The following is a 21991-nucleotide window of genomic DNA, read 5'->3' as shown; positions in this document are numbered from 1 at the left end:
TGGTCCTCACAAAGATGGACATACATGAACACACACACATCCACAAAGACACACACTCATAGTTGGCACAGCCATTTCAACTCACAGCTTGTTGAAAGGTTTTGCTAAAACACCATAATGGGCTAATATTGACCTTAGTGGACCATCTCCTCTCTTACAGCTGTCTGAGCACTCGTGTGCCCAGGATTGACCTGTTGATGGTTAACTACAGTGTTTCTGTGTGTTTTTGTCCGGATGCCGTGAAAGAGGAACCGTGAATGTGAGAGTACGACTGCTAAATCCAGATTGAGGTTGATCTAAAATAAAGCAAATGTAAGGATGACTTGTGATGGCAAAAACCAAAGACAAACAGAAAACCCCAAAAATAAACAGCATCCTGTCCGTCATTATTTAACTAACGCACATTTCTAGGATCCACGATACTTGTCTATCCCGTGCATTGCTCCAGGCGGTGTGTATTCTTTGGTCCCATATCTACATGAGTGTTCATGTCACTGTGAAGGTGACAACAGTGTTTGTATAGGTGAGTGTGTGTGTGTGTGTATGATACACAAGTCTGCTTGTTCATGTATATGTAATGAGCATCACGTCCTTCAACGTATCCTTTTAAAGTAAAGCTGTGAGCACGTAGATCCATGGATATGTGTTTTATGCACATGTGTGTGTGTGTGTGTGTGTGTTTGTGAGCATCGTGTGTTAACCGTATGTGTGTGTCCCTGATAAAAGATACACAGAATTTAAAATGGTTCCTCCCCCTGTCAAAAGTCCACTATGTCTGGCACAGTTTGCTCTCTTTTCTCTGATGCCTGCTTTTCACTTCTGCATTATGAGCCGTGTCTCGACTATTTGTTTGGAGGCATGTGGTTGAAGGTTTTGTTCTCATACTTATTGAAAAGGTTTTGCACCGAGTAGGAAGAAATGAGAGAGGCGAGCAGCAGCAGTCCTGAATGTCGACTTTTTCTCAGAGAGCGAGCACAAGCACGCAAATAAAGGGGAGAGGGAGACCAATGGGCTGAGAGGAGGGGGGACCTGGCAGAGAATAAACAGAGGAGTTACTGAGCAGCGGCCATTCAGCCATTCATAGTGAGCAGCTATTTGCCAGTTGACTGAGCTCAACCCATCCCCACTTTCTCTCATTTGATGCTTTTTGTTTTTTTCCTTCGGCCAGAGAAGCACGCGTAAACAAAAACAGCTTTTATTTGAATCATTTCAGTGTGTAACTCTTAAAACTACAGCACATTTACCGTCATACACACAAGTATTGTTGAAGTATTGTCATAAATGCAACAAAAGACAATATGTTATATCTTTTTTTATTCTGTAAAGAAGCTTTACAAGTCATCCCGTACATGTTTATAATTGTTAGCATTCACATCATTATGTAAATATAAAGTCAACATACCGACCCTGTGTTTTATCACAGCTACTGCACGTTCTTATTCAATACATTTATCATGACTAAACAAAGACTCAACCTTAAGACAACCTTAACCAGACCGCATGTAACAGTTTGAGATTACTGTGACACCTGACGTCATGATTCACTGCCTTTTTACTTTTATATGATAACACCAGTTCCTCGTCTCCTGAAGAAGAAAGTCTTAAGTTGCGAGAACTTGCTTTGCCCTTCTTGAGATAAATAAATAAACGAGTGTTTGAGGTTTTATCACTTCGGAGATTACTGTAGGCCAACTGCTGTCATTGACACAGTTGGAGGTTGAAACTCATTTAGAGAAAACGACCTTTAAAGATATGTATTGTAACATTTTATACATGTTGTACACACTACAGGTGAATAGGATTTTAAACTGTACTAATAGATATCAGCATGAAACTTACCCACTTCATTACTCACATTAACACAATTACTTTTTGCAAGTTCTCTGAAATGTGATGTTTAAATATGCAAACATTTTTATCTAATGCTAACTTTTGGTGAATTTAGGAGAAATTTCTGGACACAAATAGACAAAGTTAGTAAAATAAACTATGAAAGGTTTAACACTTAAAATCCAGTCTTACTTTAAGATAATGTCTAGTTTTAATTACCACAAACATGTGAGACATTTTCCATTCATACAGGTCTCTTGAATTAGTGACATGTGTAAACACTGTCCTACTGGTCCCTCTGGGGGTGAAAGGTCACCTGGATGATAAATATTGACCCCCACCAAACAGCCTCTGACATTTGTGAAACCTTTTAAGTACGCACAAAGACAACAGAAGTAATATTGAGAGTCTGTTGGAGAGGGCAGGAGCTCAGTCCAGCGTGACCTCGCTACAGCAGCACCGGTGGTGTAACACTGGCCCGCTGTGGTTGTGCTCTGCTGCTAAAGAGCTGTGATCCAAGTGAGGAACTGATCAGGAATCACAATCCAACAGCAACTACGACGAGGTTTCAAACTCCTTTCAAAACGTCACATTTATTTTCCCCTGTGCCATAATTCTGGCTGCTTAGGAATGTCTTTACACAGACTCTGTTATCCTGAACCAGTGAGAGAACACACAAGAGCAACAATCAGGTGTGAGTGTACCTGTGTGTGCTTGTGTCTGTGTGCGTTTCTCAACAAATTAAATACATTTGGCTTTGATAGGAGAAAGTCTTGATGTTCTGATTTTCAGTTTAGGGTTATGCACATTTCTTCCTGGCTTAACTGTCGGTTTTCATTGAAATAATACAGTAATAAGAAGGATCAAGTTGTCGTTTGCAGGTTAGGATCAGTGTAATGTATGAATTGCTTTAATGAAATGTCCTCTTCTTGATGAAAGCATACTAGTCTATTGTCCACTTTACAAAGTAGGACTACAAAGAACCTTTTTAAGAGCCTGTAATCAAATCCTGCTCTTTTCAGCTGTTTCCTGCACCTCCTCTCATACTGAACACCACGCTATTTACTCCCAGAACTCACTTTTCCTCTCCTTTTCTCCCTTTCTGTTATTTGACTTTCACTTTAAGTTACTTAATGAGGAGTTGACCCAAAATTTGAATCTGGCGTATATCGGTTATTCTGATAATGATGTAGGTTGTAGTTCCTGAAGTAGTTTTAGGAACATACACTTGCAGTCATTAGCATGACAATAAGCAAAAGCATAATAATAAATGGAATCAGTTTAAACCTTATACAGTTTGAACTAATGAAAAAGGCCTAACAGGAAAGAATTGTGTAATTTGACCCACATTATAGGGCTAACGAGACAAAGGTCAGAGGCAGTTGTTTGGGTTTAGATAGCTGATGGACTTTTAACTTGTTTTAGATTTCCTGAGGAATTTCTTTAGGAGAACTCCTATATTCTACCCCCAAGTAAATACACGTTTGCATGTTCAATTGACCTGCTATAAGGCCCATTAGGTTAGGCTAACAATGAATTGACAGTTTGCCTAATTACTTGTCATAACAGGAAAATAAAAGGCGCAAATAACTAATACCTGACTCCACCTGGGTGCAGCAGAACTGCTGACACGTTATCATCTTTTAAGTTGTAACACATGTGTTAGTTGTTTTTATACATCTGGAAAATATAGAACAACATAAGCGTTCATTTGGAGTCCGTATGAAAGCCCACTATTCAGTCTCCTTTAATCTCTGTTTTGGTGTAAAATAATAAATACATATATGGCTTTTAGCTGCTAACTGTGGTTCTGGGCAGGTTGCATGTAGATCTTTTTTGCTAGGACATTAAATTACAGCAGCTGCCACCTGTATTAATTATGCTTCCAACATGTCTGCTGTCAAAAAGGTGAAGGCCTAAGGGTGAATAAAGTCAATTTTCTTTATTATAAAGTATTTCTACATTGTGGTTTTTCTACTTTTACTAAAGCAAAACAAGAGAAGAGTACGTCTTTCATCGCTGACTAGTGTGTTATGTTACCAGTATGGTACAATAATCCAATAATACATTTAAACTACTGAATGTTACATTAGGGTGTGTCGAGCTCTTTAAATGGTGCCGCTCATTGCGTGCTGACATGCCCTCTTCTGTGATTGGTCGAGAGCACAAGGGGAGGGGGGAGTGCCTGGTTGCGTCACGTCAAGGAGAGGGATGACAGAGAGAGAGAGAGATAGATAGAGAGAGAGAGAGAGAGAGAGAGAGAGAGAGAGAGAGAGAGAGAGAGAGAGAGAGAGAGAGAGAGAGAGAGAGAGAGAGAGATTACAGAGAGCATGAGGCAGGCGCAGTAGCAGACTCCTATATCCGAGAGACGGAGACAGACGGTGCCAGCTGCTAGCTAAGTTAGCTATAGTAGACAGTTAGCAACTAGCTTCAGAGTCCTTGCGCCTTTACTACCTATGAGTGACTGAGCAAAAGTGTGCGTGTGTGTGACAGCGCGTGTGTGTCGACGCTTTGAGCGCCCTGTCGGCTGTCCCGAAGTCACTCAGTGTGTGTGTGCGCGTGCGAGTGTGTATATATAAACTCCCCTATCTTCCTCGTCCGACCAGCAGCGTGTCTGTGTGTGTATGAGGTGAGCAACACATAAACACTCATAGTCGACTGTTTACATTCGGTGTCCGGTTACTTGCCAGCGGGATTCACATCATTTACTGACACCGACACAGCACCAAGATGTGAGTACTGATAGGTAACGTGTGTGTGTGTGTACGAATGAGTCCCGTGTGTGTGGCTGTCATTGAGTGCATTTGACCCGAAGACAAGTCATTCCCAGATCTCCCCGAGTGTCTGAGTGGCTACATGTGTCCTTGTGTCAACGTGGTAAAAGATATTGCAACTCCTGCTGCACTGTCGCTACAGAGAGATTCAAAACTTGTGTGTCTACCTGAACCAAACTCTGTGCATTGAAAACTTGTTTAGAAAGATAATTATTTACTTTGGTAGACACACGTCTCAGCTGAAATGTACACGGGAAGACTAACTCCTCGTAGCAGTAGTATACAAAGTGGGGTCAAAGGGCTCACGGTTGTTGCAGGAGGTCCCTCGCTAAATTTGGGGCTTTTTCAATGGAGTTTTGTAATAGTATAAGTGCATGGCATGACTGCTTTTATCACAGGTAAACCACTGTTACTGTCACACCCACAGAATGAATGCAGTGGGGCTCCTATATTTCCCCTGTAAGGAATACATGTCTGTTTAGAGATTGAAACTTGTAGATTGCATAACATGCTTCTTTTTTTATAAGCTGCATACCAAAGAAGCTTGTAAAAACTGTGTGTGCTTGATGTCCTGATTTTCCCACTGCTTCTCTGTGTTGCAGACATTTGGTCTCTGCTCTTTCACCTTTTGAACCCGTACATGTGTATCTGTCGTGTCAGAATCATTTGCTTGTACAGTTTGTTCATCCTCAAAGCAACCTTTACTCTGCTTCAAAAAGTGGTTCATGCAGAACAGCTGTCCCATCCCAGAGCTCAGGCGGCCCAGTGGGAAGCGGTGTAGCGATCATGCAAATTATATTTATTGCAGTAAATCCTCAAGCAGGTGCATGATGAGAAATATTCAGGCAGAGAAAGGCAGTTGTCTGCTTTGTGTCGTAGCCTTGTAAAGGGACTGTAGTGGCCTTGTGTGTTTGATGGACATGTTCCATTCACTCATTCATCTTGATGTTGTTATTACGTGTTGCAATAATGCCAAGGTAAAAGACTGAACATGTTTAACGCAGCTGGGACACATCCATCATAGTTTTATGCTCCTTTTTCAGGATGACATTTTTCTTTTCCACATAAAATGTCTTGCCTGGACACTGGATTAACTGAGTTCTTTAAATCTTCCACGAAGGTCGTTTAGTTAGTTTAGCTATTAGTGAGAAATAATGCGTTTTTCTGCCCAGCGATTTCGAATTCCGCTCCAAAATGTAAAGGGTTCACCCGTGGCCCATGCTACACCTTTCCACAGAGTTTCATGAAGTTCAGGCCAGTATTATTTCTGTAATCATGCTGACAAATAAACAGACACACAACCAAAAACATAACAAAGTAAGCATGCTGCAAATTCATTTTAGCCCATTTTGAAAGGTACTTCACCAGTTTTTCGAGTGTTACTCCCATCAGTGAGCTTATATCACGTTCAGCTTATATCTGGTAGGATGCAGGGAGTCCTCCTGGTATGGTCAGAAGATATTATATTTCCACAAGCAAGGCTTAACATGATATGTATGTAATGTTATTTATAAACAACAGTTTGCATGCCTTTTAGTATACATTAAATCAAGAGTGCAGACAGAACATTTAAACTCAAGTGTTTTGCATCAGAAGTGATGCAGCGTCTCTCTCACACCTCCTATGTCGACACTTAAAATCTCACGGAGTCTGTGTTTCTAGTTTTCGGATGTTGCACATTTAGCTTTGCTTTTTAAAGAAAATGTATCCTTTATCATGCCTGAAAAGATATTTATGATATGTTTTACCACACACACTGTGTTAAAACCTTGTGCTAATAGACACACTCGGCCCAAAATACACAATAGATGTTTTGAAAACACTGCACATGTGTATTTCTGTATGCACTTGTGCAGACTCTTCTTACTCCCTCAGGGCTGTCGGCTAATTGGGGTCCTGACCTGTTGTTGGGGTTACCGTGAGAAAAAGAGAGAGAGAGTTTATGTTTCCTGGCAAACACTGGACCTTCTTTTTCTCACAGCAAATATCTGTGATGACTGGTGTAGAATTTGGAGTCGACTCCGTCAGACCAGGAGGCAGGAAGTAAACAAAGACGGGGGTACCGTTGGAGTCGCCCCTTCGCTGAAGTACTTAGGTGAAACGCATCAGAGCGTCTTGCTATGATTGTACGAGGAATAAATAAGAATAACGACCAATTAAACGTAAAAGTACAGTTAAACTATGAGACTCTTCTACTCGCATGAAACACTTTCACAGATATTTAATTGGTTCCTCTCCCTGTTATGTCCCGCCCTGCTGTCCCATGTCAACAGGAAATGCATCAGATTAAGGAAATGCTTTTAACTGGGCCTCGGAGTGCTGACTGATTATTATGATATGGTAGTTATGGCGCGTGATCGATTAATCCCACTGCGATTACCTTGTGCACAGCAGAATCATGAAACCCTGCATGAATGTTAAGCTGCTGCTTTCCTCGTTGTTTCGTCAGGTTTAAAGAGGGTCTGGTAAAGGGTCGCAATATGCCACTCGAGAAGCTCTGGTGCTCTGCCCCTCACTCGCATAAGCACACAAGAAGTAGAAGATACAAAACAAACGTTCAAGTGTCCAATAACAAGATAACTACACAACTCTTAGACACCTCCAGCTATAAAGTGCGTTTTTTTTCTCACAATTTCTAAAGCATGTCGGCGAATCCAAAGCTCACCTCTCACCCCTCTCCTCTACGTTCTCCTTTACAAAGACTTCTCTTGAGTAGAAAATCTATATACAAGTCACGGAAAAGATGTAGAAATGTCAAGTTTAAATCATTTCCTGGCTTCGATTAAACTGCGGCACGGTTAAAATGTGTATAAGAAAGCAGTTATTTCAGAATTGTGTAAGAAATGTAGTGTTTTTCTAACGCATGGTATCCTAAAGGAGCAGCCTGCAGAGCATCTTGTTGACACAGCTGGTGGAGAGAGGAGTGATGGTGAAGAGCTTTCATTTGGCTCAAATAATCCTGTCAATTCACCAAAAAGTTTGACTTTGTAACAAATAGCTTTCTGTTTGTTGACATTGCCAAATGTATTTGTACTGAGAGTGTTGAAACGCCTTCTGAATGGTACATTTAAGGAAACTTAGTGCAGTGTAAATACATTTTTGTTTACGTTTCTTTTTGGCAGTTTCCCAGAACGCTTGTGAAATCCACAAGCTCAACATTGTAACCTTTTATCCATCACCGCCCACTTTTGAGTTTAACCTTTTGTTGCTTTTGATAACTATGACCTTTTTAGACTTCATACTTTAAGGATCCTTACTGCTCTGATCCTAAACTTTACTTCCACAACAAGGACATTTCAGTCTGACTGATGCTCTTTCTGATTCCTGTATGTCGTACCTGATCATGTGTTGATACAGTAAAAATGCCTGGTCATAAAGGTTTGAACTGTATATATAACAACTAAACCCTCTCCTGGTCTTATATTACACTCTGTGTTGCAGAGCTTTGTGTAAACCCACAGAATTAAATTAACAAATTAAATTGAAAAGAGTGCGTGTCCTCTCATGCTCGTCTTTTAAAGGTGAACTCGAGGATTAGACGTTTTCTGTAAAGGATGAAAACATGGATCTGCTGTTATCAGAGAGCCATCGTATGCGTTTGCCCCACGATCAGTCAATTAGGACAAAGTTGATGCTAGTGTTTGTGTGTCATGATGTCACAGACTGTGCGTCAAAACAGAACTTTGATCTCTAAGAAGTTAATGTATGAACCAGAAATCACCTCTTACGCCGCCCCACACACAGTGTATTCTCCGTGACCTCTGACCTTTACGTTTGGACAGAGTATGATGCGTGTGTGTCAGTGTGTGTCATGATTTAGCCGTGCTGTCTGAACAATTTTGGCTATTGAGAAATGTTGCTGTGAGGCTTGTTCTTGTTTGTGTCCCTGTATTTGTGCGAGAGAGAGATTTAGAGACGGACAACAGAGAGAGAGAGAGAGAGAGAGAGAGAGAGAGTGAGAGAGAGGGAGAGTGAGAGCACGTTTGGCTTAAAACCTCCACATTCCATTTTGGCTTTTTTGGTTTTAACTCAGTGTCTGTTTTGTGTTGCAGCAGTTTTGAAACTGATGTTTGACAGAACTGTCTCACAATGCTCTGACTGTAACGTCTGTCTTGTAAAACTCTGGTAAATTATTGATTTGAATAGGCTGGTGCGTTGTCTGAAACAAGACCCCCCCCCCCCCCCCTTCTATCCCTATTTATCCTTCTCAGACCCAATTAAAGACAAAGGTCACATTCCTGCCACAGTATAAACCTTTTGAAAGTTGTGTTAAGGGGATCAAACTGTTCCAGCTTTAACTACACAAATGTTACCTTTATGCTTGTTGGAATATTAAAGTAGTGCTCATTTCATAAATCAAGTGCAAGGTATTAATCTGAACTATGATAAAACTGCTCACTAAAAAATGCCTTTCATTATTTATCATAAAGTGGGAAGAGTGAAGCATATATATATTCCTGGTTATACAAAGTGATCAGGACCCTGCATGAGTAACGTGCTCACTGTAGATGCTACGAGTCCTGCGAGAGTCAGTCATTGACAAGCTCTTAAACGGTGTCTGTGTCTTTCTTATGTGTAATCAATACAGTTTAATTGTACGCATTGTTACGCTGGGATCACATGAGCATTCTGACCTCTGACCTATTGGGACTTAGTTTACAAGCCGCTGCGCAAAACTGATCCCGGTGTAATCCATGTGAGAGAGATTCCCTTTGTTCCAGTTGTGGGTGTGGATGAAGCAAAAAAGAGATATTTGGACGACTTGGATGTTCTGTTACTGTTGATGTCGCTTTTCTTCTAAGAATACAGAACATTAATGCAATCCATGTATCGCCTTTAACGAGCAGGACACCTTTTGATAAAGTACTTTTTTATTCTTCATAGCCTAACCCTTTGCACATTCCTTGCACAAAACTACCACTTCTAAAAACAGCACAGCTCTTATATATTTGGCATTTTTAATATTTCTTCATATTACTATCATTTTCTTCTATTCTATATTCATGTTTCTTGTTTTTTGAACATGTTTTACTACTTAACTTCCTCTTATTATGTTTGTGCTATTCATTGGCAATGAACCAGATTCAGTTCCTGACTCCGTTTGTGTGCCAGATGGAGTTTGAACAGTGAAAAGACGTCGACACGACTTGTCTGTTAGTCAACGGTCACATCTGATCAGACACTCAGCATCAAAGACACCGTTGTGGAGATAAGGTGCAGAATGTTTGCAGTAAAACTCTCACTACTATCTTTCACTGATGACGTCAGCCCTGTTGTGATATCAGTGCATGATGATATACATCCCTACTTTTAGTCGGAGCCACATGGAATACAAGTTGCATCTTATTTCTTTTTTACTCCAGTAATATTGATTTTGTTGTGACGTGATCGTCTGAGTGCTGAGCTGTGAGTCCACAGTCAAAATTCCATTTCCCAATTTAAATCGATCTTTATTTGAATGGTCTGTTATTGATCTTTTTCATAAATGATCACATTATCATGCCACATGCATTGTCTACGCTGTAATTTAAATGTTGTTTATTGTGTACACACGACATCTGGTGCACGTCTGCTCGTCCTGGGAGAGGCTCCTCCTCTGTCGCTCTCCATGAGGTTTATAAAACATTTTCTCTTTTTCGGGAGTTTTTCCTTGTGTGGTGCGACGGTCTAAGGTCAGAGGGTGTCGTTTGCCGTTGGGCTATATAAATATAATTTGATTGAAAAGCAAAGCCTTATGTGAGATGTGCAGTTGAGGTGGAAATACCACAAATCTCAAACATTAACTTAACATTAATACTTTTAAATAATGCCCCAGGTTAGAGGGTTCCTTGTGTAATTTACAGCTTGAGTTCTCTGAGACTGTCTGTAGTATTGTTACTGTAATATAGCAAATTGATATTTAATCAAATGGAATTGGGAACTTGTGAATCGGAAAAGACGATCACACTTTTTTTTCTGCTCCCAATGATTCAACATGGACTCATAATCAAAAGCTGCACGTCTGTGTTCTCCTGCTGTCCAGTCACTGAGCACGAGTCAACAACCAATGGTGTCTGAGTCTCTGATCACATGCTCCTTTCTTGTTGCTCAATGATTTATTTTGTCTGCAAGGATTTGTCTTGTCATGTCGTATTGCACTTAAAATGTTCCTGATGTAGCTTAATTCTGTGTAAATAATAATATATTTTAAATACTCTCAATTACAAATAGTGAAGGTGATTCATAAGTTCCCATTTTCAGTATGAACATTTAAAAGTTTATAACGACGGGGAAGTTTTACTTCCACCAGTTTGTGTGTGTGTGTGTGTGTGTGTGTGAAGGCACCAGATACTTTGTCAACTGCAAGGACAAAATCATTCATCCCTTTCTTAAGTTTCTTCTTTCTCTTACTTCTCGGGACATTCCTTGACATTCCTTTGATAATGTATCCTTGAGTGCCTGAGGGGAGTGAGAGACACGAACAATAGAAGCAGACGCGTTGGGGGAGAGATGAGACCTTTTTGTTTTCTATCTTATCACATTCAGTGATTTGTTTTTTAAACGGCTGTTGTGATTCTTTTATTCTCTGTGTAGGATGAACACTAGCGTAGCACTAAAGTTATCAGAGTATCAGGAGCCTGTTTGACAGCATTGCATGTCTAGAGCTCTGCAGAGACGAATGTCCTCAACTGTTCGTTGAATTGTAGGAACAGCTTTCTGTGTTTCGGTGGAACACGAGGTAAAATCTGCAATAACTTTGTTCAATAATGCGATGATGATATAACTTGTGATAAACACTTGGAGAGATGATGTTTGACCTGCTCCTCTCTGCTGTTGTCTCCTTGTTGTATTCAGGTCTTAGGAAACTGTATCTGTTTCCTGGTGTGACGCTGTTGCTTTGTGTAGATGCAGGATCGTGTTTCAGCCTGAGCTTCCACTGCGTACAGTCTTCAGACGGTCTCAAGGCATTTCATCGGCTGTGTCATTTATTCATTGGTTCACCTGCGTAGTTAATTCTTCAGACGGTCATTAGGTCTAGATGATAAACTAGAATAAAAAAGTTCTCACTATACGGCTTGAGGAGATTTTAAATCAAAAGATTACTTTTGCCCTGTTTGCTTTATGACATTAAATCTGTGTGATCTCGTCTCTCAGCAGTCCGTCCACATTCTCTCCACAAGTTCACCTACTCACCTCTTTTGTCTGAGGAGACGTGTTTAATTGGTATTGAATAGGAGACCTTTTTGGTTTTATGTAATTTGATTATTTTGTATTATTTCTTCTGTATTTAATTCTCCCATCATGCACTGAATAAAAGTTTAAAGTAGACAATCCCCTTCACACAGGTGAAGCCGTTTATGTGCCATCATGCAGGTCATTCATCGTGCATGTTAGTGCACTACAGACTGTGCACTACAGTCTGTAGTGCACAGTCTGTAGTGCACTACATACTGGGAACTGTCTGTAGTGCACAATCTTTAAATCTATACAGAACATATGTGGTTTCTACATATACATACATACATACGTTTCCATCCCCTCTTCTCATTTCTCTGTTTGTACATCCTTGATTCCTTTCCTTGTCTCCTCACGTCTCCCCTCCACACCTGAGATGCAAACGGAGGAGGCAAGGACGAGACACGAGGAGTCGAGGCAACATGCATTTAAGAATGACAAAAGCTTATGCCGTGTGGCACAGCTGCCTCCTCTGTCCTTTGTCGCACGGCTTTTATACGTTACTGGTGCTGAAGACACTTTCGCAAAAGGACACACCTTTGCATTCTCGCTCATAGCTCTTCCAGGAAGCCTCCTCTCTCCTCCCCCCTGGAGAAGCATTTTAGGAATTGAGAAATCCTTTAAGATGGTGCGCTGAGATCAATTTCTGGGTCACAGGCAGGTGGACGGAGTAAAGAGGAGACGAGGAGGCAAGAAATAGGAAATGATAAAGGCCTAACAGTGAAGAAGAAGATGCCACCACTCAGAGTGATTTTGATTAATGTCTAACGTATGTAATAGTTTAGGATATAGCCTTTTGAAGTAGTTTTTTTTCATATGTGCGTCTGAAGTGCATAATAAACCAAACGTATTGTTAACTTGACCGATCAGTCGTGTTTGTTATAGTCAAACTCTGGGACGTCCAAGGAGTGGCACATGTGCTCTCCATTGACTGCATTGCTGTTGTTTGACCACAGGGTGGCAGCAAAGCTCTGTCAGTGAGGCGCAGCCTTTTAGTCGGAGCAGAAGAAGAAGCTTCCACCGCTTCAGTGTAACAGCTCACCAGTAAAGCTGCTCCTCATAGTGAATGAGCCGCTTAGCATCAAGTTGAGAAGGTAGTAATGTGTTAATGTATGCGTGTACGTTTGGTAGGAGGAGGCTTCAATTTCATAATTGTATCTGTTTAGGGGATTATACATGCAGCCATCACTAAAACGCCAGTTTTGGGTGCAAAGAAATGTTTAGTGTTTGTTCAATGAGACACTTTTTCATGTGATAGTTTGATGATGTTGTCTATAACACTGAGCTCAACTGAGACAGACGTTGCAGCTTCTTGTTCAGTATTTAACATGAATTGATGAACTGCGAGTCTGTTCCTCTTAATCACCCTCGCTGCTTTGGACAAAACATTTTGCATCTGAAAGCTAAATGCCAGCAAGTTTATTTCCTACAATTAACTAATGAGGGCAGTTTGCAGGATTCAATCCCTAGTTTGTATGATTTGAATCTGAAATTTCTGGGGTAGAAAAAAGATAATTACTGGCTTAATTTTACTGTTGTGATTTGACAAAAATGCTGCACTCACACACCAGAAAGTTGTTGTCTTTAATTTGACACACCTGCAGCTGATTGGCAGCTGGTCAGCAGAGCAGCAGCTGATTGGCAGCTGGTCAGCAGAGCAGCAGCTGATTGGCAGCTGGTCAGCAGAGCAGCAGCTGATTGGCTCCCAGACTCCCTCCTTCCTGTTTTATGGAAATCTAATTTTTGGAAGATGCTTTGATTCTTTAATCAGCTGTGAGCTGTCATTCAACAGATCAGTTTATTAAATGGATGTGTTCTGAATGTATAAACACTGTGTGGTGGTGTTATTATTCAAGACCATTTCATGCTTTCGTCGTACTTGATCATCAAATAATCAGCACATTTGGTTTTTGTACAATTTTCCACAAAAATGTTTCTCTGAGTCATATTAATATATGTATATATTGATTTAAGCGGTAAAAACATTATAATAGAGTTCACTATACTATACAGGATAACATCTTATCATATAAACAAACTGACGTGTAACAAGCTGCTTATCTGCAGATTGTATTAGAAGTTTTTCACTAACTTTCACAGCATCAGAAGTCAGGGCCACAGGTCTCATATTATTCAAACATAATAACGCTTTTTCTGTTTGAATACTGGAATAATGCAAGATTTCTTCTAAATATCAGTAACGGCAATTAAAATTTTCAAGGAAAATAGCATCGAGTGGAAAGGCACACACAACCCTCGGCAACGACTTAATGGGGCTTGGCGCTTTAGTAGATTTAATCTCTCTAAACAGGGCTCACACCTCTTGTTTAATCACTTTCAAAGCATTATCATCCTCTTATCATTTCCCTTAAAGCATCTTCTCCCACCTGAGAAACTGAACTCAGTCAATGGATTGTACACATTTGACTAATTCACCCATTTGCTCATCCGTGTGTCCCATCTCTCGCTCTGTTGCTCCTTATTACGGTTTGGTTTTAAGTGTATGTTAAACATTTACTTTGTTTTTCTCTTAGGATGTTAAAGTACACTGTGGTCCGCGGCGGCCTCGGCCTGTTGGCCGTGAGGAGGACGTGTGTTTCCTCTCGCTTCGCCCACTCTGCCCCGCAGTACAAGTATCGACCAATCAAGAAAGTCATGGTGGCCAATAGAGGTAAGACGTCCTAACACTACGACCAATCCACCACTGAAGAAGACGCTTCAGATAGACCATTACATTAAATGCTGCTTCATTTATAATGTAAGAAATTTATATAATATTTACAATCTTCCCGAGGCAGCAGAACAGATTTAATATTTAATGGCCAGCATTTAGTTTGCCTTGGCACATGCTAATATTTAAACACAGCATTGTATGTGGGTGGCTGCACATTGTTTAATACAAAAGAAGCAATGCATTGTTTTAGAACAATGGAAACATTAGGTTAGAGGTGGAGCTGCAACCACAATCCACAAAATTTTATTTATTTATATTTATATTCATAATCATATTTATATTTTTTAAATAAACATGGCATATATAAAACAAATTGAAGCCACTAATAGGAAAATATATTTGTTTGTTCCTGCTAAAAATCACCATAAGTAGGGTGTGCTGGCATTGAGGTCTGAGTGGAAATATAATTATAGAGAAGCCTGAGTTTCTAAGCAGTCACCAGTCAGGTCGTTCCACACAGCGTAAACATGACTGACGTGCTCTAGTAATACTTGTAATCACCGCACCCTCTCGGTTTAATGCTAATGCTGTCCAGAGAGGCCGTCAGGGTGCAATTAAAGACTGTGGGGGTTTGAGGGACAAATACATTTATTTTATTCTAATGGCCTTTTAGAGCATTATATTCCCTCCTGCGTCACATTCAGAGGTCTTGATTTGGTTCAGTGTTTCATTATTTTAGATTGTTGGGTGGGTTTCCTGTACGATTGCATTTCTGGACACACGTGGTGCTTTGTCGGCCTCCTGCTGCACATCAAGTCTGCATTGCACATATGCATACATACATTCATGTCTCCCCTCCTACGAAGGCTCTATTTAACTGCTTCAATCCATCAGACACACACACACACACAGCAGGGCTCTCTGTCAATCTCTCTCCTTCACATCGACGTGATGCGATCTCAACACCACATTAGATCACATTCATCACACTGTAGAGCACTGGACCGTGTGTGTGTGTGTGTGTGTGTGTGTGTGTGTGTGTGTGTGAGTGTGAGATGAAAAGAGAGACTGGACCGTCGCATCATATCAGCCCAGATTCCACTTCACCAAGCACATCTCCCCTCTGCCATTGCTTCTCTCCTCGTGCACTAATATTCTTCTTCCCTCCCTCCCTCTGCACTCCCCGTCTCTTTCACCACTTGTCAGATGTGATTTTGCTCTGAACCCCTCGCTGTCTTCCTTTGTGCCCCATGTGACTTTGCTCCTTTTCTCATTCCTTACTTTGTTTCCCTCTTTTTCTCTCCTTCACTGTGTCCTCTCCGCTCATCATGTTGTTAAACCTGCCAAACTGTTTCTTTTGCGACCTCAATTATTTAAGACCTGATGTCCTTTTTCTCTTCTCTCATTGTTCTTTTCTAAACTTTCTGTGTTTCCTCACCTTCCAGTCTCACCTTTCTAATCCGTTATATTTGATCTCTCTGGCTCGTCTTCTCCTCTCTGTCCTCTCTCACATTTTCATCTTTTTAAGTTCCTACTGTTGTTCTTCTTCAGCATTCACTTTCTTCGTGTTTTTTTAACGCTCCTCAAATGTTTAAACGCTGTCCTCCCTTTCAAGCTGGAACAACACATCTTACTAGTTTTCTGTGACTAAACTGTGTAGCTGGAGTATTTGGCTCCAGCAACAGCAGATAAAAGGGAGATATTACACTCTGTGTTCTCAAACTTTAGAAATAAACGTGTCGACATCTCAACAGTTTGAAGTATACCAGGAGCGTGTACTGGAAGCAGGATTTGGGGTTAGCGAGGTAGCTTCAGGGTTAACCCTGCTGGCTTTTCTGTCCTGCTCCGGTGGTAGCCAATGCTGCACACCTGACCCACTCCGGTGTGTTCCAGATAAGAGACGCCTGCTGACCAATCACAGCTCGGTGCGCGGATCGTAGAATAATACGAAGAAGTTATACTATATAAAGTCATAATCCAGGATAAAGAAACAGTCTAAACTGCCAAATGCAGGAAGAAGAGCTGCAGGAAATCTGACTGTGTCCATACAGATGTGTTGCTCAGATGTATTCTTACGCCATGCATGACAATATATCAGTCTTATTTTTCAGCTTCACCCCCGGTGGTGTGAAACGGACTTGGGAGAAAAAAATGGAGCATAATTCAAAGCGGTGAATAGGTTTATGTTCATATCTATTAAACACTCCCAGCATACATAAAAGAACCCGGAGCAAAGTAACACGAGGCGATGCATTCATACATCATATATATATTCACTCAGACTCTTGAGCCGTGCGTTTAGTCCCACAGACGGTATGTAGTGTGTGTGCACTGTGTGCAGTGTCGACCTACGCTCTGGCTGATCATCAATATATCAAAGCAAGTCTGCTTACCGCTAAATTATGTTTTTACATAATTGTTTATTTGCTCCCAAGTTCGTTTCACACCACCGGGGCTGAATCGCAGCTGAAAGAATAAGACTAAAGTATTATCATACACGTCTTCTATTCTATTAAAATACATCCAAGCAACACCTTAATTTAATGGAAAACACAAATGTAATCACAGTGGGAGCTGCTCGTGCCCTCGATGGGCAGCGATATCATGTATCTATTATCTGTCCTTCCTGCATTTGGCTGTTTCAACTGTTAATGTTAGAACTTCTTCGCATTTATCTAATATTATAGTTTACTCTTTATTTGTAAAATATGCCGCTCTGCTGACGGCACACTTGTGATTGGTCCTATGCTGCAAACTCCGCCCCTTTTTTATGTAGCTTAGCCAGACGGAGAAACCCTTACCGAGGTTTTAAACACCTTTAGGACAGTTAAGTTAAGCCAGATAACAGATATCCTGCCCTGTTGAACTCCCTTCGTATTAAAGGCCTCTGATGGATTTGTCTTGTTTTCACATCTCATGTATGGCATAAAAAATGCAGACACATTTGTTGCAAAAAAGGCCCAATGCTACAGGATGTTGATAAAATCATATAACGTGTGTGTGTGTGTGTGTGTGTGTGTGTGTGTGTGTGTGCATGAAAAATTGAAGAACTACACAATCTGCTAAACTGTAACCAATAAAGACATTAAAATAATAAAGCAAATACAAGTGAAGGAGAGGGAAAGCACCACACAGGAGAGAAACTGGGAGGCAGAATGCAGCAAAGCCAAACACTGACAATATGGCTGTTAATCGTTAAAATAAACCTCCTGCTCCGAACGTTACTCACGTGTCTGTCTTCCTCTGTTCTTCCAGGTGAAATCGCCATCCGTGTGTTCAGAGCCTGCACTGAACTGGGGATTCGAACTGTGGCCGTCTACTCCGAGCAAGACACCGGACAAATGCACAGGTACTAATCGCCGCTACATTGGAGCCAAATGGGGTCCGCACGGGTTGAAATAAAGAAAGCGTGACGGACAGATGTTTTAGTAAACCGCTGGCTGCCACTGCTGGACATGGACCATGAAATGCTTCACGTTGATTAGAGCCAGCAGCAATTAAAAGGAAGCTCGGGAGCATTTCTCTGCACTCTGGCGGTTTGGGACAGTCCTTTCTTCGCCCTTGTTATTAAGTAGGGACGTTGGTATAATGTTGTGTAGTTGCACTGACATTCAGGTAATCACGCTGCTGAGTTTACAGACTTTCTATTCCACCCTGACTTTGTCGTGTCTCTTTTGAAATATCACTCTCGTTCTATGCTTTGCACTTGCACCGCCTGCTTCTGCCTCTCCTGCCTCCTTCTCCATATTTAACCCTTTGCCCTCCTCTTCACAGGCAGAAGGCGGACGAGGCTTACCTGATAGGAAAAGGCCTTCTACCCGTTGCTGCGTACCTGGACATTCCTGACATCATCAAAGTGGCCAAGGTACCAGGCGGTTAAATATGTCATTAAAAAGAGTTTTTTCTGTTTGCGTGTTTAATGGGAAAGTGATTTTAGCATAGTTTCCTCATCACTGTTAATACTACAGCGCTCTGCCTCGGAGACCCGTTTTAATGCTTCATGACTTCTGTGGCCCTGGAGAAGCTTAAGTCTGAGATTGTGTCCCTGGTGATGTCATTAGGGTTTTCTCGGCGTGGGCTTTGAAGATTGCAAGTTGTTATCGGACAACCAGCGGTAAAAACTGGGGGGTTGGACATCCAGAGACGTGAGCCTGTAGGATAAGAAATAAAAAGGGTGTTACTAAAGTACATTATGGGAAGTGTAGGATCCAGCACTGATGGACCTAGACTCTTACTAAGGACTAAAAATACATAATTCTTTATGTCTCATGTCACTTTTTTTTAAATCTCATCTGCTCGACTGGAACAAGGAGTTTCAAGAATTGAAGGAATTGACACTCCAGTGCATTTCAATACAATAAGAAGCGTTCAATACATGAGTAGCTTGTGTGTCGTCATCATCGGCTTCGTTTTGCGGCGCAGATTAAATAAGCCATCCAGTTTCTTTTTGTTTGGAGGCTTTTACCTTGAAATAGTGTCTTGAATTAGCATTCAAAAGAGTTAATTTTCTTTCTTTCTGTGAGTGAAATGAGAAGATTATAAATCTTTTGTCTGTACATTAAATACTGAGCTGGTAGGCAAATGACTGCACTTAGCATAATAATGAGCTTTATTTCCAGGCACACTCAAAACACACACAAAGTGCTTTGTATGGTCGAACAAGACTAAAGACTGGAATCATGGGCGACGGTTTGCCTGACTCTGTCCGGAGTAGGGCTGCAACTAACGATTGTTTTCATAATCAATTATTTACATTTAAAAGCCAGTTATTTTCTAGTTTAATTGTTTGCTCAGAAAAATAAATAAATGTCCAAGTATGTAAAACAAACGCAGTAAATCTCAGCATGCTCTGCCATAGATAATTTTTCTGTCGATGCTCACTGATCACGGAAACGATCTGCAGTTTTCGGGATACTTGAATGCAACGGAGTTCCCTTAATGTGTTCTGCTAGATTTTCTTCTCAACTTAGATTTTTACGATGGGTAGTAAAAACAATTCTCTCGTGGTTCTCTGTTCTTCTGAACCGCAGGAGAAACCTTTCAATACAGATACAGCAACACTTCATGGATTGTAAAGGCCACATAACGTAACTGACACTTTTATTCCTTTCTGTTCACCCTGAGTTTATATTTAGCTCGGTTGGAAGGAAGGAGAAGGAAACCACGTCTCTCTCTGCTCCCCGTCTGTCTCTTCCTTCGCTGTTTCCTTCCCTTTGCACATCGTTCCTTGTCTCTATTGTCATCCTCTTGCCGCTGCTTCCCTCGACCTTTTCCCTCCTGTTTCCTCATCTGTCCCGCTGCCACTTAACACCGTGTTCGATCAGCCCTGTTCCTTGACACCTTCTCTCCCTCCCTCCATCCTGCACGACGTGCTGCCAGTCGTTCATTATCATTTCTCTGATCAATCTCTCAAGGTTTATAATTTTCTGCTTGGGCATGTGGTCAGCCAGCCAAGTCAGGGAGCCTCCGCCATCCAACTCATTTCTCAAAATCCTTCTGCCTATCTGGGATCCCAGCCACCCCATGTCAGCAAAGGAGTGTGTGTGTGTGTGTATGTGTGTCTGTCCGTGTGTGTGTTTTTCTTTCTCTCCCGCTCTCACTTTTTCACATTCAGTGTATCTGTTCCTCTTCTTCACACTGTGTATCACTCTGTTACTGCGTGACCAGAAACCAACCATCTCTGCCCGAGTACCTTCTGTGCGTAACATTGTATGTGTGTGTGTGTGTCTGCTTGCAACTGTGAAAGCACGAATGTTTGTGTCACCCCGGGGTGTTGTGTTATTACCCTGTGTGTTAATCTTCTTCTTCTGTTTCAGTCGCTTTGTATTCATATCTGTGAGTGTGAGCGTGCGTGTACCTGCTTGTGTGCGTGTGCATGCACTTGCTGCATTTTGTGTCTGTGGCTCCATGCCTCCTCTGGCCTGCCAGTAACAGCTCCCTTAACAACGGGACAGCCCATAATTATAGTCCGCCTCGTATCCAAGAGCAGATGGCACATACTGCTCCAGAGATGGCTTTATCTGTCAAGCTCGGCAGCTACTGTATCTGCCTGCTACTGTGTGTGTGTGTGTGTGTGTGTGTGTGTTCGTCTCAGTGTCTTCCCCCTGACCCTCAAATGATGTGTGGCGGTTCTCGCTCAGGTTCCCTCTGGTGTCCATTGAGTAGATGATGATTAAGGCGATTGCCACTAAGATAGAATGAGAATGAAGTATGTCATTATCTCACAGTCCCTTTGCTGTTAGTGATACATGGATCCTTTGCACCGGCCGGCACACAGCGTGCGGTAAAGCGTGCAAGTTAGTGTGTATGTGTCGACTCCCCAACAGTTAGCCAAGTGTTAACTGGAGCCCGCAGAGGCTCTGTATTTAACACAACGCCTGTTGCTAAGCTGGACTGCGTTTCCCTTCTCTGGGTTCCACTGGCAGATGTTTTTGCACAAAACGTGAAATTTATAAAACTGTTTAAGCAAGTGTTTGGTGAATAATGGACACGTTTCTTTCGTAGTTTAACTTTAGTGGGATGTGTTTGAAAGCAGTTTGAAGTACAGGATATAGTGAATAGGGTTGGGGGGGAAATCAATACAGCTTAGTATTGCAATATTGTAACGATACAGACGGCAAGTATCGATTTATCTAAAGTTAATTAAGTTATTAATACTGCAAATACAAATTAAACTTTTCGGTGAAACATTCTTTTCCTGATGAGGTCAGCGGGATTGGCAGGAAGTTGGTGAAAACAAAGATGGAGATTAAACAGATGTTGACAAACATTTGCTGTTGAAAATAAGTAATAAATCGCAGTATATGTTATCGAAATACTTTTATGTTTATAATCGCAATAATACTGTATCGTGACTTAAGTATCGTGATAATGTCGTGAGGCCTCTGGTGAGTCCCACCTCTAATGCTGATTGTGATCACATCCCTCTCGCTCTTCCTAGGACAACAATGTGGATGCCATCCACCCAGGCTACGGTTTCCTCTCTGAGCGGGCAGACTTCGCCCAGGCCTGCTTAGACGCAGATGTGAGGTTTATTGGACCAAGCCCAGAAACGGTCCGCAAGATGGGAGACAAGGTTGAGGCTCGTGCCCTGGCCATCTCTGCAGGTATGGGAGGAGAAGTCCATACGTAATGCAGTATGAAACCACTTGCAACACAAACTATGCTGGAAACCACATGTATAAATCATTTTAAGACAAAATGTCAAAGTCCACTGCAGTAGTGCACATTGTACCATTCCTTCATAGTTCCATGCATAAATGCTCAGTACGTCCATTTAAAGTAAAACGTTCCTCAGTAATGTTTCCTTTCTCTGGCCCCTGTGCAGGTGTACCTGTGGTCCCGGGGACAGATTCCCCCATCTCCTGCCTGCAGGATGCAAAGGTGTTCGCCCAAAAACATGGCTTCCCCATCATCTTCAAAGCAGCCTACGGAGGAGGCGGTCGGGGCATGAGGGTGGTCAGAGAGTACGAGGTGAGCCGTCATCATTTCTGCGAGA

General features: G+C 41.6%; 1 protein-coding gene across 3 annotated transcripts in view; it reads left to right on the top strand.

The window, feature by feature from the left end:
* Positions 1-4117: 4117 nt before the first annotated feature.
* pcxb (pyruvate carboxylase b) overlaps positions 4118-21991 on the top strand; it is a 248890-nt gene continuing 231016 nt past the window's right edge. Inside the window, exons 1-6 of one of the 3 annotated variants that reach the window (XM_029455184.1) lie at positions 4118-4459; positions 14354-14490; positions 17749-17842; positions 18268-18358; positions 21434-21599; positions 21821-21966. In XM_029455184.1, coding sequence (XP_029311044.1) covers positions 4455-4459; positions 14354-14490; positions 17749-17842; positions 18268-18358; positions 21434-21599; positions 21821-21966 — 639 coding nt within the window. In that variant the 5' untranslated portion in view covers positions 4118-4454. Of the gene's footprint in view, positions 4563-12836; positions 12914-14353; positions 14491-17748; positions 17843-18267; positions 18359-21433; positions 21600-21820; positions 21967-21991 lie in introns of those variants that run through there. The other 2 variants (XM_029455185.1, XM_029455186.1) reach the window with 2 other exon arrangements.

This window comes from Cottoperca gobio, chromosome 18 (genome assembly GCF_900634415.1).
Source record: "Cottoperca gobio chromosome 18, fCotGob3.1, whole genome shotgun sequence".
Lineage (NCBI taxonomy): Eukaryota > Metazoa > Chordata > Actinopteri > Perciformes > Bovichtidae > Cottoperca > Cottoperca gobio.
Note: the sequence above shows the minus strand (reverse complement) of the source record. Positions and strands in the feature narration are given on the sequence as shown.